This window comes from Carassius carassius, chromosome 18 (genome assembly GCF_963082965.1).
Source record: "Carassius carassius chromosome 18, fCarCar2.1, whole genome shotgun sequence".
In the NCBI taxonomy this organism is placed as follows: domain Eukaryota; kingdom Metazoa; phylum Chordata; class Actinopteri; order Cypriniformes; family Cyprinidae; genus Carassius; species Carassius carassius.
Genome location: NC_081772.1, coordinates 15216279 through 15228492, shown reverse-complemented (window position 1 = coordinate 15228492; position 12214 = coordinate 15216279). Strand labels below are relative to the sequence as shown.

At 34.6% G+C, this 12214-nt stretch overlaps 1 protein-coding gene across 1 annotated transcript; it reads left to right on the top strand.

Annotated features, from left to right (window-relative positions):
• Positions 1–8904: 8904 nt before the first annotated feature.
• Positions 8905–11897, top strand: LOC132091889 (stonustoxin subunit alpha-like). The gene is made up of 4 exons (XM_059497972.1): positions 8905–9256; positions 9983–10212; positions 10362–10509; positions 11030–11897. Exons 2-4 carry the CDS (start codon positions 10156–10158, stop codon positions 11584–11586), a joined length of 762 nt encoding a protein of 253 aa, XP_059353955.1. The 5' UTR covers positions 8905–9256; positions 9983–10155; the 3' UTR covers positions 11587–11897.
• Positions 11898–12214: the final 317 nt, after the last annotated feature.

The window sequence follows — 12214 nt, the reverse complement described above, 5'->3', positions numbered from 1 at the left end:
CTCCCCAGCTGTCCTGTTGTTGTTGTTGTTGTTGTTTTTACGTTGTTTATACTATGTATTGTGTATTGTTTGCTTGTGTTAAAGTAATAATCATATAAATATTACTTTGTATGCCCTAAACCTTATTTATTTTAGTATGACATGATAAAAATAATTCATTACATTTATATAGCGCTTTTCTAGGAACTCTAGGAACTCAAATCGCTTTTACATATGGAAGGGGGGGAATCACCTCCACCACCAATGTGCAGGTCATTGGTTTTTAATGACCACAGAGAGTCAGGACCTCAGTTTAACGTCTCATCCGAAGGACGGTGCTCTTTGACAGTATAGTGTCCCCGTCACTACACTGAGGCATTAGGACCCACACAGACCACAGGGTGAGCACCCCCTACTGGCCTCACTAACACCTCTTCCAGTGAAAGTGAAGTGACATTCAGCCAAGTATGGTGACCCATACTCAGAATTTGTGCTCTGCATTTAACCCATCCGAAGTTCACACACACAGAGCAGTGATAACACACACACACACTGTGAACACACACCCGGAGCAGTGGGCAGCCATTTATGCTGCGGCGCCCGGGGAGCAGTTGGGGGTTCGGTGCCTTGCTCAAGGGCACCTAAGTCATGGTATTGAAGGTGGAGAGAGAACTGTACATGCACTCCCCCCACCCACAATTCCTGCCGACCCGAGACTCGAACTCACAACCTTTCGATTGCCAGTCTGACTCTCTAACCATTAGGCCACGACTTCCCCTTCCCCTAGGTCAGAGGTGACCTAGTTTTCCCAGGAGTCTCTCATCCAGGTACTAACCAGACTCAACCCTGCTGAGCTTCAGTGGGCAACCAGTCTTAGGCTACAGGGTGATATGGCTGCTTTTGGATATTGGATAATATTGGTTAATCATTTAAGTAATATAAACATGATTATGCCATAGCATTTAGTCAGTTTTATACAATATAACTGCAGTGTTGACTACTAATTTGACTTTTAATTGATGTCAATCTGCTCTTACAAGAATTCCAGTGATGACAATACAGATTGTGCAAATGGAGCAATATGGAATGAAAAACATGTACTTCAATAACTGCAAAATTGTTAAGAAAATGCTTTTTACTGTTATTCTTATTTATGTAACAAACTTTATTTCCCATGATTTAAAGATTTAGTGTTGCATTTATGATTATTGTGTGTGCTTAAGAGCAGGGTAAAGGTATGGGTATCTCGTGTATCAATAAGTAGACAGGAATAGGACCAGCATGCAGACAATACCACAGAATAAATCAGTCATACTCTGACCATTTAAGTCTATTATTCTGTTATTAAAAGATGCTACAAATGACATTACAAACGCTTCGTTTTGACATAAAAATAAATTAAAAAAATCATTCAGTCATACATTTCACTCATTAATTATCTTGTGTTAGTGGAATATAACTTTTCCAAAGACGCAGAACCCCCATACAATACAAATCTGTAAGACATTTAAAGCACTGAAAATATTTTAGAAAAGCAAATGTATACTATATCGAACATTGCTCCTTTATGAAATTGTTAATGCACTGAGCCCTTAATGTACAGGAATAAATGACCCAAAACTTACTGAAACTTCCTTACAAATAGATCAAGGAGTGGACATGGCTAATGAGCAGATAAGTGTCCCTCTGCTGCCACCTACTGACTTTAGTGGTCATTTACTGTCATTTTTGTTTTAACTGTTTGTTTTTCCTGCAGGTGAAAACAAGATGCATCCGTTTAAGCCTGTTACAGTTTATTTATCAGGGCTCTTAACATAGTAGTAAAAAATGTGCAGTATGACTAGGCTCAATTTAATAGAGTGCTAGGCTTTATATTTAGTGTAGCTCTATTAAATAGTATTTATGTTAAACGATTTTAAATTGAATGATTGATAATTTATTTTAGTTTAAAATCCAATACGTTTCTGAATGGTTAATTAAAACTAAATGCAGCATCTATGAATGAACTTGAGGCATGCAGACCGGCTGCTGCAGGGCTTTAACAAATCTTAAACAAACAAATAATGATATGACCCACTTTTTCTGAATTTTACTAGCCCATTTTATTTGTCTCTCATAAGATCGTATATACATGACAATAGACTTGTATATCATTGGGATACCAAATGTATGTAGCCTACTTAACATTCAGCATTATAAAAATAAATAAATCCAATGTAGTTCTAAGTAAACTGCCAAAATAAGATTATCTAGAATGTCTATAACAGTAAAAGTATGAGAAAATAAGGAAAATTAGGCGGGCAGACGTTAAGACGTGCAGACGTACAGACGGGCAGACGTTAAGACGTGCAGACGTACAGACGGGCAGACGTACAGACGTTAAGACGTACAGACGTAATCGACACGTTAACTTCTAACGTGACGCCGCCGTCACGTCTGTAAAAATCAACAGCTACACGTTATTGACGTGTCTACGTGACGTGATATTTGCGTGTACGTCTCCATATAAAACAAATGGAGACGTACACGCACGTATACACGTGTGTTATCTGTCGTGCTTGTCAGTCTCGTCGCCGAATGACACAAAGCGAGCGCCATACTCATGGCCTTCCATGGTGACTCGCGCTGTGTTCGGTCTGCACGAGAGAGCCGCGTCTCACGAACAGCAACACTGAACCGAGCTCTCCTTCAGGACGTTCACGTCCTCCTGCACCTGAACGAACAAATACAAATCGCAGTTTAAATAAACAGAAAAAAAGAGAGAAAAGCGAAAGAGCTCAATTCAGCACCGCGGTGTTCTGGTGTTCAAGGAGCAAGCAGAGAAAAGTCTTCTTGCTTATGTACCGACAGCAAATAAATACAAAATATGTCGAAATACCCGACAGAAAGTCACATAGATTGATCGGCGGTGCACAACATGGTAAAGTCATTTATATATTTTTTAAGAGCTTCTTAAAATACAATATTACTCCGAATGCACACAATCCACCCATTAGAACACAACAAGAGCAAAATCCAGGGGTTTTTGAGCCGTGTATGTGTGCAAAATGCAATATTTGACATCGCGAAGGAAAAAAAAGTCACATGACAGCTGCGTTTCGGGGCGAGATCGGATAAATAAATACACATTTCATTCACACTGACAAGCTAAACCAACATATGTTATTATTACCGGGTCAAATCTCATTAATAAATTATGTCTCTGGCCAAAGAACAGAGAGAAAGACGAGAGAGAAATGAGCGCTTCATCAGCCAGCCTCGTTATCACTACGAGCTCAGAATAAAAGCATTTTTATATTTTTTAAGAGCTTCCAAAAATAATATCACAGCGAATGCACTAATCCACCCATTAGAACACAACAAGAGCAGATTTCAGGTGTTTTTGAGCTGTTTATGTGTGCAAAAAGAAATATAATTTGACAGCGTAATACAGCTTATGAATACTGGAAGGAAAAAAAGTCACGACAGCCTTTTAAAACCCTCTGGAGTCGATTAACGCATATACGCGTTTTGAGTCATTTTCTCCTGATATACCCGAAAATTACTTAAATTACACCTTCAGTTTTAATCGTACAGACAAGAGCAATACATCAATCGAATCTGTAAAGGGACTACTTTTTTTGGATACAAACATAATAACAACAAAACTTATAAAATAAAGATAACAAACAAGGTGTGCTGTCTGCAGCCTTTGTCTGCGCTGATCTTCATTTACAAACACGTCATTAAAATGAACTGTAACTCCATTAATACTCAACGAAGAGACATGAGAGATATATCTATAGAAAGCTTGACATGTCTTCTTTTAAACTAAACAAATGCTGCCGAACAAATATTCTGTGATAAAGTAATCCATATCAAAACAACGCGATGTCCTTTTTTCACGTCTCCCTTCATTATATCTAATGTGTATGGAAGGCCAAGAGGGTCAAATACACGTGAATTTTAACGCATCAACAACACGTTAAATATGTGTATTTCACGCGTAGACAACACGTATTAAACTCGTGTTGTTTACACGTGAAAAATCAGTGCGTATTTAACGTGTATTTCACATGTTAAATACACATAAAATACACGTGAAATACACGTGAAGTACACGTTAAATCAGTTTGAACGGGTCAATGTCATTGGCTGCTGAGGACTTGGGTCAAACCACTTCTGTAAGCTTAGAGGGGTGTACCATTCATAGACAGTCAACCACCATTTAACATGCTATAGATCAGCTTATTCAGCCTTATTATTTAGTCTTTTTTCTTTTCTTTTTTGTATAGCCTATAGAAATAATATATTTAAGTTTCAGTTTTATGAAATATTTATTTTTTAATAAATATAAATAAAAATTTTGTGGTGATAGTATAAAGTTTATAAAAGGTACAGTATTTTGTAATGAAACAGGACTTTTTGTTTAACTCTTGACTCGCCGAAGTATACTATATATAGTGTCCCTTCTTTAATTTTTCAGTACTGTGTGATAACTTAAATATGTTGTCAGTACTATTAAAATAAGATCAAATTGAATGGTATTTAGGAGACTTATTTCGCATTCAGCTAGACAACCCTGTCCTTGCTCTTATCATAGCCTATGCTTTTTATTAAAAAGGAAAACAGCAAGGGGCCATGGAAAACGACCGTTGCAGGTGTATTTTGTTATGGTATTATTATTATTTTTTTGAAACTCAAGAATGTTGGGCACACAAGTACTGTGGCTCTTTTGCCCCATGGCCAAGATGGCCAAGCCAACATCAAAGTTAGTTCACTAACTTTTAATTCTAGTTGTTTTGTGCTGTTTCGCTGGAGTGTCTTAATGTGAAAGGCTGTAAATTCTCTATGTGGACTTGAAGTGTTCAGAGAAATACATCGCGAGCTCGCGGGTAGTTGGCGGCCGCGAATATATCATGTTATTACTTTAAACAGTTCAGAAACATCTGAATTTAGCTCTTGGTGTGTTCTAACTGGTAGATTGCGTGCAATCGCCGACATAATTTAATTTAAAAAGGTCTTAAATAAGAATAAATTCGCTCGTTGTGAGCTCCATGGAGACAATGCCTGAGCTGACCAGCCGTGATTCTTCTCTCGTCTTTCTGACTGCTCTCTGCCCAGAAATCAATTATTAATGAGCCCTAACCCCTGTACTAATCAGATATGTTGGTTTAGCTTGTCAGTTTGAAGGAAATTGTATTATTTACTTGTATTTTTAACCGGTTTAAAATTGAAACAAACCCGACTCCTCCCCTAAATGTCTCTCGGCTATTGCAACTGTAGGGGCGCAATTTTTCTCAGACAATGTAAGTCTATGGGTAATGTATTAAACATTTAAAAATTAATTAAAAAAGAAAAATTAAGTCTGATCACTCTGAAAAGATATAGCACACACCGCCGCTCTATCTCGCAGGTGTCTGCCGAGTTTGGGGCTTGTGGCTTTAAAGCCCTAGGAGGAGAAGCGTTTTGAATTTTTAGTCTCAGAAAAATAATAAGAAGGAGAAGTTTAAATAGCATAACAGTATGTTGGCTTGTTGCCAAGCCAACATAATAAAAATAAGAAGTTTAAATAGCATAATAGTATGTTGGCTTGTTGCCAAGCCAACATAATTAAAAAAGTAAATTTAGCATCCTCTGCATATCTGGCCAAATTTCACTTCAGTATACAGTACTATAGCAGTTTCTGTGTTTCCTGCAAAGACTAGCTATATCTCTAGGCAGTCTTTTCTCAGTTCTGCAAAAATGCAGCAGACATAAATTAAATTTATGCATTTAGCAGACGCTTTTATCCAAAGCAACTTACAGTGCATTCAGGCTATCAATTTTTACCTATCATGTGTTCCCGGGGAATCGAACCCCCTACCTTGTGCTTAATAATGCAATGCTCTACCACTTGAGCTACAGGAACACTAAAACATTATTATAAATAGAAATTGACACTCACACGCTTGAAGGTGTGAAACATGCTACAGTTTACTGTACATATAGAATATTCTTTTTGTTTGTTTATTTATTAAAAGATGAGATGTTTTAAAAAGGGTAGGCATTATAAGCAAGAGCTTCAGCCTAAACCTGTTCAGACTGATCTAAATATGTTGTTGTACATTAGCTCAATTGTGTTGAACCTAAGTTGTCTGTCTGAAATAAACTAAACTAAACTAAACTAAACTAACCTAAACTAAAACTAAAATAATAGTAATCTAACATTATCTAATGTCCGATTACTGAAGCCTTTTAGTCTGAGGCATGACGCTTTTTCATTTAATGTCTGAGGTCTGAGGATTTCCTAAAATGTACACCGTATGTATGTGTCAGTAAAAAAAACCCTGTAGATGACTGTCTACAGCTCTCTCCTCTCTCCATTGTGTCATCAGTTTTGCTACTTAATGTTTAACATGTCCATTTAATAGATTGTCTTTCCATCAGATCAAAGATGCATTTTAGTTGGAATGTCTCTCAAATTGTCTAATAATTCAAAGCTATGCAGATGTGAATGGTCTTTAGTTTGTAGAAACAAACTACATGAGAAACACTGAGCTACAGAAGCTTTTAAACATGGATAATAATGTTGTTGTTTTTTCTAAAGGTAATTTCTACTTTTTGCCAAATACTGTATATTAATCTTAACACCTTTAAATTTAGCATTTTTAAATGTAACAATTTAATTTATTAGTCTGAAAATGTGTAAATATATCAGTCTGTTTGGTATTTCACTCTACAGCATTTCCAGTCTCTGTCTTCACTGTTTGCATGTGTGAACTCGCCCATCTTAACTGTCAGTCAGCATAGTAAACCAGATCTTGTGAGGAAGTCTCTAATCTTAAAACAGAATTGCCGGAGGAGTACAGAGTGAAAAATTCACATAGATTAGAAATAATAATGCACTATTTTACTATGTTTACAGTTGTCAATTTTCAGATGAGATTTCCTTTCGAGCCAATAACCAGTGAGGATTTTCTACGGTGTAAGTTAACATAAACTGTACATAAACTCACATGATGTTGTAAAACTGTGGTTAATTTATTTAAAAATGTCTCTAAGCTGTTCTCTTCAAGATAATGGACAAATTTGTGGCTTTGTGTCTGCTTTTATCTCCAGATCATCAGAAGTTTACACTGGACACCACCACTGCAGACAATTTACTCTTTATTTCTGAAAGCAACAGAAAAGCAACGTGCCGTGAGACAGTCTGATGCTGTTTCATATAAAGGGGTGGGAAGAAAAGGACAGGATCGTGTGCATTGGTTTGGACACAACAGTCAGTCCTGATGTCTGGAATGTTCTCCAACACCTTGTATCTGACATGACAATAATAAAACTGAGATCTCAGGCACTTTATCCTCTAAAATAGGTGTTTGTGTTGACTACAAGGCTGTAACTCTCTGCTTTTATGACATTTCTGAAAAGATGACCTTCTTACACAGAGTCCAGACCACATTACCTCAGTCCCTCCATCCTGGGTTTTGGTTCAGTATGTCTTCCTCAGTATCACTGTGTGACCTGTGAACAAGTAGATGAAGTATTTGATACTTTTGCTGTTTAGGAAATATGTTGTGTAATGTAACCTTTAAGAAAATAAAATGTAGCACTACATAATTAAAGATATTTCTTGCACATAAATATTCTATACAGTGAGAAGCTAGAATAGTAAAATATTTGAATATACACTTTGCCTGGTATTATTTACACAACAACAATTATTGTCCTATTATTTATTGGTTATAATATAATATGTTTATTCATGTGGAAAAAATAAATAATAATAAAAAATATTATTTTTTTCTAAAGATTGTACTTATCAATAAAACTATGAATATGCAGGTGCCTTTATATGCATTTATATATTATTTCTTTTATATAGAATTTACTGTATGTGTAAGTACAAGTGCAGAGGGGAAAACAGGTGAGAATGAGTCAGGAGGTCTTGGAGTCAGATTTATGAAGCCAATGATTTGAATAAAAACAGATTATGTGTTGATCATTATAGTTCTGACACAAGTTATTCCCCGAATCCAGTTCACACAGGCTACATATATATATATATAAATATAAATTGCGAATATATTGTTATGTCTATTGACATGCCTAATAATAAAGATGTTATGTTGAAATGTAGACTATATATATTCAGATTTGCATTTATTAATATTTATAAACATACATTGTGATTTTTATATTTAGAATTATAACTATATATTCTGATTTAATTATATATATTCAGACTTATAACTGTATATTCAGATTTACATTTATATATTCAGATTTATAACTATATAATTCAGATATACATTTTTATATTTAGAGTTATAACTATATATTCAGATTTAATTCTATATATTCATCTGAATATATGGCATGAGACTAAAGCACTGCAAATGAAAAACAACAACAACAAAAAAAAAACACCTGGATTTTCAACAATTTGACAACATATATCGTATGCATTAACACAGGGGTTTTCTAACTTTTTTTGTCAGCCGAACCTCTTTGAACTAAATTATGTACTTGATGTACCCCCTGAGATTTTAAGTAAATATTAAATATCAATTATTTAATGGAACATTTGCATGTTTAACTTTAAAAATACTTTATCAATTTTAGTAGTATTTTAGTAGTATTTACATAGCTATTGTTATTATTACACTCAACAAATTATAAAAATTACTGCAATTTACAATTTAATTAAAAAATTATAATAATAATACATATTTTTTTAATACAGGGTTTCCCCGAACGAGAATTATTGTTATATATTTAAGATTGTACATTACATTTGTATAAACATTTAACATTTTTTGCTCAAACTTTATTATTTTTTAATTATTATTATTATTATTATTATGTTTTTTTTTTCATTCGTTAATGGTATTAACTCGCAGGCATACCATGTGTACCATCCATACAGTATTTGGTACAAACCATAGACTGTATAAAAACCATAAACTCACGAACCCCCTGCAGTTCCCTCACGAACCTCCAGGGGATCGCAAACTCCACTTTGGGAAACCATTCATTAACATAGGCTACTCATTAAATCCTGTCTATCGTGTTTAACTACTTTTGTGAAACTCATTTGAAACCTCCTATGACGCTTTTGTCCAAACCAAACTGTTTCGCTTGTGCAGACTGAACAAAGTAGGCTACTAGTATCTGTAATGTTCTCTCTGTCCCTGGAATCATAGAATATTTTCCCCCACAGGACCAGGTTGAGAAGATGGAGAGAACAAACACGCAGAAAACCCAGGAGAAACAGAAGACTATAGAGGAGCTGAAGCTGGTTGTAAAAACTCTGAAGGTCAGAGATTTTCTTTTCATTTAAGAAAATTCATTTTAGTGCACTATAGTTCAAAAGTTTGGGTTCAGTAAGATTTTATTTAAAGAAATTAATATTTTTATTCAAATAATAAGATACTAAGAAGAAATGTTTCTTGAACACCACGAATGATTTCTGAAGGCTCAAGTGACACTGAAGACTGATGAACACTGCTGTGATACAGTAATGGCTGCTGAAAATTCAACTTTGCCAAAACAGGATTAGATTACACCTTTAAACATATTAAAATATGAAATAGTCATTTTAAATTATATGAATTTTCACAATTTTACAGTATTTTAATCAAATAAATACAGCTTTGGTGAGCATAACAGACATACTGACTTCTGAGAAGTATGTATTTTGGCTAGTCATAGTGTTTGATGGAGAATTAAAGGCATCAGAAATGAAAATTCACCCTTTACACTTTACCTCATGTTATTCTAAATCTGTATGACTTTCTTTCTTTCCTGCAACATAAAGGAAATTATTTTATATAATTTGCCGGTTGCTCTTTTCCATGCATTCCATGTTACAATGAATGATGATACAATATCATTATTTAAAAATATTGTTAAAAATATATTAAAAGTAACTTCGAAGCAGTTCTAAAGTCATATAATAGCTTAGTATTAGGAGGAGACCAAAATGGAAGTTTGGCTGATCCGGTTTAAACTGAACTACCGGTTTCTCTGTGTGTCCTCACAGCACTCTGCTCAGACAACAGTGGAGCACAATGAGAAGATCTTCACTGAGCTCATCCTCTCTATTAAGAACAGAGAGCATGAGGTGACACAGCTGATCAGAGATCAGGAGAGGACTGAAGTGAGTCGAGCTGAAGGCTCCTGGAGCAGCTGGAGCAGGAGATCACTGATCTCCAGATGAGAGACACAGAGCTGGATCAAGATCCACACACACAGAATCATTTGCATTTTAAGGTAAAACCACAGGTTGCCTGAGGCATTTCCCCTAGTTCAGTGCAAAATATGCTAGGGATTGTTATGCACATTACAAATACAGCAAAAACAAGCTACGTTTTCATAGTTTCTTTTTTTTTAATGTTTTTCTCTCAATATAAACTTTTCAGAATCTCTCTGCTTCTTCTGAATCTGAGTCGTCATCCACTATGACTGTTAGTCATGTTCAGTTTGATGGCTTAAAGAAATCTCTCTCTGATCTAAAACAACATTTTGAATATTTTTGTCAGGAGGAGATCAGTAAAATCACCTCTTTTGGTAAGAGACTCCATCCGGCTTTAAATATATATATATATATATATATATATATATATATATATATATCTATATATATATATACATATATATATATATATATATATATATATTTTTTTTTTTTTTTTTTTAATTCACTCTCAAAAGTTTTTTTCTTGTTACTTCATAAGTAACCAGTAAATGGGCATGTGTTTTTTTTTATTTTGCACTACATCTGTAGCATGCAATCTATACAGTATTAAACTTCAACTGCAATAGCACTTGATCTCTGTTCCTTTGTAGTGGCAAGAATTCAGATTTTACCATTAACCAGGAATCATTTTAAACAATGTAAGTCAAATAAATAAATAAATAAGGCCTTACTTTTTTGTATGTGAAGCTTATCATATAGTATGGCTAGTGCACTAAAGTATTTTTTACATTTTTAAATTAACAAAATTTATAAAACCATTTTTTTATTGTTGAGACTACTCAGCCATAACTGACCATAGCAATCATGTCATTTATAAATCATTTTCCTTAGATTTTTGCAGCTTTACCCTTGATCCCAACACAGCGGGTGAACACCTCATCCTCTCTGAGAACAACAGACAGATGACTTACCCTGAGCATCGTGGGAGATATAAGTTCCCCTGCAAGGTGTTTTGTAAGGAGAGTGTGTTTGGACGCTGTTACTGGGAGGTGGAGTGGAGCGGGAGATGTGTGCACATATCAGTCTCATATAAAGAAATGAAAGACAGAGGAAAGGGATCAGTCGGTATGTTTGGAAACAACAACACGTCTTGGAGTCTACAATGTTTTCCCAAGCCTGTTTTCTGGCATAAGAGCATAAAAAAAACTGAGATCTCAAGCCCTCTGTCCTCTAGGGTTGGTGTGTATGTAGATCACAAAGCAGGAACTCTGTCTTTCTACAGTGTCTCTGATACAGTGACCCTTCTGCACCATGTCAAGACCACATTCACTCAGCCCCTTTATCCTGGGTTTTGGTTCAGTGCATCAGGTTTTGGAGATCTGCTCAATCTAGACACCTCTGGGACAAACACCAATGTGTTCTCCTCAGTGAAACTGTGTGATCCATAAACAAGTATTGTGATCCCCTTATCTAAAAACAGCTTTACTTATATATAAACATTAACATATATAAACAAAGTACTAAAATGTTATCACAAATATATGATGTATATGTATGATAGGAATGATTATATTTTGTAGAATAAAATTTTTATGAGATGAAAATGTATTTGTAAAACATGTTTTTTCTTCTTTATGTCGACCCTAATTGTTTGGAAGACTTCAGGAGAATCTCAGCTGAGCAATAAAACAAGACAATCCTAATAAAGTAAACTTCTTTTTTTTTTTTATTCTAAAATTTCCCCAAGTTTTCTGCTTGATTATTTAAACTGGATAGACATTATTAGGCATAAATATTTTTCTCAAAAAATGGAATAAGGGAAATATATCTGTACTGAACGAAACACTGTATGCAATGTAAGGTATAATAAGTTATGGTTTCTCGTCTAGGGATTTCCTTACCAAAAGGAGTTCATGATATTGTAGTGTAATTTTAATCTATACAATTGTTTTAAATTAAAAATAATTGAAATGTAGTAACAAAAATATCACTAAAATATTTCACAAGTGAAACAATATTCACAATATTCATATTCATATGACAAAAAAAAATATGTTATTTGCAAATCGTACATGT